At 47.8% G+C, this 6,000-nt stretch overlaps 1 protein-coding gene across 1 annotated transcript; it reads right to left on the bottom strand.

The window, feature by feature from the left end:
* Positions 1-875: 875 nt before the first annotated feature.
* COX19 (cytochrome c oxidase assembly factor COX19) lies at positions 876-4,473 on the bottom strand. Its single transcript, XM_074964587.1, has 3 exons — positions 4,234-4,473; positions 2,537-2,648; positions 876-1,496 (listed from the first exon to the last, which is right to left on the bottom strand). The coding sequence occupies exons 1-3, from the start codon at positions 4,313-4,315 to the stop codon at positions 1,409-1,411; spliced, it is 282 nt and encodes a 93-aa protein (XP_074820688.1). The 5' UTR covers positions 4,316-4,473; the 3' UTR covers positions 876-1,408.
* Positions 4,474-6,000: the final 1,527 nt, after the last annotated feature.

Below are 6,000 nucleotides of genomic sequence, written 5' to 3'. Positions count from 1 at the left end.
CAGGAGTATGGATTCTTCATACTCCTGAACACCAAGGCTATGTTGACCTAAGTGTAAACCAGGCCTTGGATTCAATATGTAGATTACATTGCAAATCTATCTTAGGGCAGGTCTCCACCAGAAACGCTGCAATGGCACTGATGTAGCTGCACCTGGTGAAGACGCTCTATGCTGACCCCCTACAGAATTACACTAGCAAAGTGATGTCACTAGTTGATTTTTCTGGAGCCAAACTTTCAAGCATGTTTTCTTTCCTAGGCTCAGAACTTTTGTTCTCTTCATGTTTTTAATATACATGTTTTGCTTGTAAAGATGCAGAATGTAGGAAGAGAGATGAAGTATCATTTTTGGGGAGCAACACCCTGGCTGATGGCATGGGGCTCTCAATTAGCCCCAAATTCATGTTTTATTATAGACATGCATCTAAATACTGTCCCTGCCTAGAGTCTGGTTTCTCCATAGAGATGTCCAAGGGAAGCTGTAGCATGTCAGACATGATACACCCATAGTACTAGAAGCAAAGACACTCCACCATTAAGGAGCTATACATGGTTATAAAGTAGAATCAGCTGAATGTTTGTACGCTGGTTAAAGAGGGAGTTAGTGTCTATGATATAACTAGAGTAAGAAATTGATAACAACCTGCAACATTCTCATGGTGGTGAAAGAGAAAAGCTGCACAACCAGGACCTAAGTGGAGAGGAGAAATCCCAAAGGAAAGTGAATTTAATACAAATATGTGTTAAAAAAAAAAATCACATGCACATCACGTGCTATATAAGCATTCTATTTTCAGCTGATTTGTGCACCAGTACGGTAAGCAAGTTATTAAAACCTGCTCCATCTTCATAGTTAAAAACAAGTCTACATTTTGAGATTCCAACAATAAAATTAAGTTTATTATAATGTTTTGATGTCCAGTTACACAGATACGGAAAAGAACAACAATTGTCTTACATTTGTAATTAATAGAGAAGAGAAAGCAGGCCTGAGCCTCCTACTAGTAAAACCAGCTTTTTCAACTTATAATACAATTTGCCCATACAAGAGATTTTACCTTTTAGGCCCATTTCTAGTGGAGGATCTTTGTTATTTCAAAGAGTTACTTATCTAACAGAATAAAAACACTTTGATCAATGGCATTTGTTTTCTCTGATGCAAATTTTTCTTATTGCTCTGCATGCCTATGCTAAGAAATTAACGAAATATTGTTTTTCTTGTGAAATAGTTAACATAATGGTATTTTCTAAGGAAAGCACTTTTATTCTTTCAGAGCTCTTACTTTAGTATAAAGAGCTTTGGTTTCCCCCAACCCTTTAGAGAATACATTAAGATATAAAAAGAACGTACAATATGTACTACAATAGCGTTATGATTTCCATACATGGGTAGAGTTGTCTTTTCTTCATTATACTTTTTTATGCTTTGCTTCTGATTTCTCATCTATTAGGTCTTTGAATCCCAATTTTTCCAGTGGTTCCTTAGCCATAAGTTGCCTAAATAAAAAAAAAAGCATAAGGTACAAAATGAGCTTCATTCCCAACTTAGCAATATGAATATCTAATTCAGTAGCAATAATGTCACTTAAAACAATATTTACTTTTAAAGGGTCCAACAGTGCTGCTGAGAGCGCATTAACCACATACCCCTATCCATCTCCCTCAAACTCCCAAAACCTCACACAATATCAATTCAGGAAAAGCAATGTCCAGTAAATGCTCTGGTGTTTGGCCAGAGCTTTTCTAGTTAAATGTATTAAATATCCCACACTGCAAGACAATAGGCTATTTGGGAATTGAGCTGTCTTGGATATGCACAATAAAAGAAAGAGCTGATTTTCCAAGATAGCTGTAGAAACTGCTAAGTGTGAAATGCTCCATGTCTGTGAAAAGTAGTGCCATTTTACTATAATGGAAGCGTGAAAACCACCATATGTCCCTTCAAAAAGAATTTCTATGCTTCCCCTCCCCAGTTGAATAACTCAGGAACAGGTTAACTTCTTAACTTTAAGTATGCTACGGATGTGGTCCACACTGAGGACAAGTGCCACTGAGATGTCAGAGGAAATTGGTTCACAAGAAGAAAGAGCTGTGTGCATCTGAACTGGCTATATATTGCAGTGACAGCGGCCCTCGGAGAGGTCTCAGTCCATGACGACTAAAATTTGAGCGAATGCTGTTAGAGTTCTCCAATTGGAAAAGGGTGTCTGTTTTTAAAGAGGATACGTGCTCTTTTCATACTTCCATAACTCAAGAAAGGTACTACGTGAATGCCTACATGAATTCGCTTCTGATGCTTACTGATAGCCCAAGTGGGTGTGGTCACTGAAGCTAGCTTTAAAAGGTCACCTTTGTTTCAAGTGGAACTAGCAACAAGAAAAAAAAAAGAAAATCAGTCATCTGCAATATCGCAGGCAAATACAGTCACGCACTCAAAGAATGACACTCTGGCAATGATGCACACATGTGCCAGCCTCACACCAGTGAGCCTGAAGTGAAAACTCATCTGCTTAAGTGCTTGTAAGAGATTTACTTGCCTCTCCATTCTGCATTCTAAATATTCCTTTGATTCCTGTCTGCACAAAGCATTCTCAAAGCTATTCTCTCTCAGACACTTCATGAATTTCTCTTTAAATCCTTTACATTCACCTAGGACAGAAAATAAATTTAAAAACAATAATAAAAAAAAAGAAGCTGGAGTGATGTTCTAGCACTGATACAAATTGTAAGGGAGACAGGGGCAGTTCTGTGTATGGTTGGACCCTCCCCCCCTCAAGATGTTTGTGAGTTCACAGACCAACCTATATGAAAGTCTGAACCTGATCCTACAAAGTATTACGAGTGAGCAGTTATTAACTCTGTGCAGTCAAGAACCATGAATCAGCACCCAAAACACGATTTATAACAAACTTGTGATTTTTAAGGAAAACAAATTTGGGGTCTTATTTGCCTTTGGGTGTTTGAGTGTTTCGGGGGTCCCGTTTTCAAGCTTTACTCTGCAACCAGGAAGGTTTTTCAGTGAAAGCTGAGATTCTCATGTGAAAACTTAACTCCAGGGGCTGGGGCTGTAAGATGAATGGCCAGTATCACAAGATGTGCAATGTCAGGAGTACTGCGCTCGCCGTCAGTGGGGATCAGCAGTACAGGCCCATGGATGGTGAGTTTGTCCCACATAGTAGGGCCCTACTGAAGTCATGGTCCATTTTGGTCAATTTCACAGTCGCAGGATTTTAAAAATCACAAGTTTCTTGATTTCAGCTATTTAAATCTGAAATTTCACAGTGTTGTAATTGTAGGGGTCCTGACCCAAAAAGGAGAAGTGGGAGGGAGGGGGTCACAAGGTTATTGTAGGTGTGTGTGTGTGTGAGGTGGATTATAGTACTGCTACCCTTACTTCTGCACTGAAGGCAGAGCTGGCACCAGGAGCAGCACAGAAGTAAGGATGGCAGGCGTGGTGTTGCCACCCTCACTTCTGCGCTGTTGCTGGCGGGGCGCTGCCTTCAGAGCTGGGCGCCCAGTCAACATCCACCACTCTCTGGCCACTGAGCTCTGAAGTCAGCGCAGAAGTACTGGTGGCAATACCATGACCCCCCTAAAACAACCTTGTGACCCCCCCCCCCACAACTCCCTTTTGGGTCAGCACCCCCAATTTGAGATACTCTGGTCTCCCCTGTGAAATCTGTACAGTATAGGGTACAAGCCCACAAAAGATCAGATTTCATGGGAAGAGACCAGACTTGATGGTCCAGGACGCGTTTTTCAGGACAGCGAATTTGGTAGGGCCCGACGCATAGGGCGGGGGCAGGCCCCCAGGGGGCTACGAGGGCGGGTCACCGGGGGAGGGGACCAGGGCCTGAGGGGACTGCGCTGGAGGGGGCGGGGCAGGCTGAGCTGGGGGAGCACTAGGGGGGTGGGCCCCAAAGGGCTGCGCGGGGGGGGCACTCGGGGGCCGCGTTGAGGTAGGTTGCTCTGGGGGGTCGTCCGGCGGAGGGGGCGGGGCGGGGCGGGGCGGGCTGCGCGGGAAGGGGGGCGGGTCAGCCGGCGGAGGGGGCGGGGCGGGCTGCGCGGGAACAGGGGAGGGTCAGCCGGCGGGGGGTAGGCTCCGCGGAGGGGGGGGTCACTCGAGGGGGGGTTTGCCAGGCGGTGGGGGGGGTCAGAATAGCTCCAGGCCGGAGCACCGGGGGCGGCTCGCTCCGTCCCCAGGGGGCGGGAAGGGCCCGATCCCGCTGCGCACCGAAGTGATCCAGGGGGAAGGCGCCCTTGTCCGGCGGCCGCGGCGTGAAGCTCTTGCTCCCGAAGTTCATGGCCGTGGACATGGCGCCGGCGCCGGGGTCTCTACCGGGATCGGCCGCGGGCCCAGGACGAGGAGCAGCCCTACTAGCCGAGCGCCGAATCAGGCCGGAGCCAGCGAGTACCGAACGAATCGAGCGGGAGCCCGCCCGGCCATCGGTTCTCCCAGGCTCCTGGCCCCGCCCCCGCAGGGACCGCTCCTACCCCCAGGCCAAGTGAGCCGGGTTGCATCGCTATGGCAACAACATCAACCCACCCCATCATTGCTAGCGTACATTGTCACCAAGGCAATGGCCTTGCCATGGAAACACCGCTGTGCAATGACATCATCTGACAGTGACTTCAGCACTGGCTGCACCAAGATTGACATCACTGCAGTGCCAGCCCCTGCGTTGCCATGGCACCGCCGTGCCTGTGTCACCATGGTAACACCATCATTCCACCTTCATGTCATGGATGGTCACGGGAGTTTGTTGGCCGAGTGGAGCTGCCTCCTTCCGGGACCGTGGGCACGACGCCCCTGGGACCAGTGTGAATGCAAACGCACACGCCTGGTCCCTCTCGGCACTTCCCCAAGAGCGCTCACCGCCCACCAGGCACAGCCAGGGCCTTCCCTAGTAACTCCGGGGCTCTTTCACACTATGGAGAGAGCTCCACTCCTTCGGGTCCTCTGCCGTCCTGGGCAGCTTAGAGCAGTCTGGAAAAATCTGCAAGTAGCAGCGGTGGTAAAACAGGTAGAGCCCTGCGCGGATACAAAATTTGTATCTGCATCCAATCCATGATCTGCAAAAATGGTCCACAGATACAAAGCGGGTATCGGCGGATTTGCAGGGCTCTAAAACCAGGGTTTAAAGTGCACCACAGCAATCTGGCTCGATTGATTAATTGATTTTGGCCCTGTCTGTGGCCCCCCATCCTGCTACTTTAAGCACTGGTCCTGGAGCACTCAAGTTTTGAGCAAGGGACCAGAATTTGGGTCTTTATACTCACGTGGGCCCGCTGGCCAAGAGCAGCCGGAGGGGAAGGGTTGGGCCGGACAGGAACCAGTGCCGTGGCTGCCTAGCTGTGGCAGGCATGGAGCTTTGGACCGGGCCTGCGCACAGCCCCCTCTTTGGTGGGCCGCCCCGGGCACCCGCCCTGCTGCCCATCCCAAAAAGGCTGTCCCTCGTCCCGATGGTGTCCCAAACTTTCTAGTGCCTAACGCAGCCACGTAAGGCTGCGTAAGGACGGCCCTGAGGGGAGATTGAATAGGTGGAGTTTCTATGGACCCAGATAGACCAGGAATGCCCTTGTCCTTGGTCCAATTACTCTCAGTGAAATGAACCTTTTCTTCTTCATAAAATCAGTTATTTTCCTAATATGCCTCCATACTCTTCCTCAGCTGTTATTCCAAATCCAACAGATGAGAACAAACTCCGGGGAGAATCTGTTTAGGGAAGGAAAATGAGAAACTGATTTTTGCTGAAATACTGAGAGTTATCTGATTTTTAAGTCTCAAATAATCTGTTTGCACTTCTCCTTTTTAATTAATCCAGTGCCTGAATTAAGGAAAAACTAGTCCAAACAGCTCTTTGGTGGAGACAACAGGGCCGTCCCAGCACAAAATTCACCTTCAGAAATGAATGAGCTAAAACCTTCTAGTGAAGGATAGAGAAGCTGTAAACTATAAACCCCCTTGGGAACTGCCAGCTGATGTGCCAAGACTACTTCT

The sequence above is a fragment of the Natator depressus genome, chromosome 10 (assembly GCF_965152275.1).
Source record: "Natator depressus isolate rNatDep1 chromosome 10, rNatDep2.hap1, whole genome shotgun sequence".
NCBI lineage: Eukaryota > Metazoa > Chordata > Testudines > Cheloniidae > Natator > Natator depressus.
Note: the sequence above shows the minus strand (reverse complement) of the source record. Positions and strands in the feature narration are given on the sequence as shown.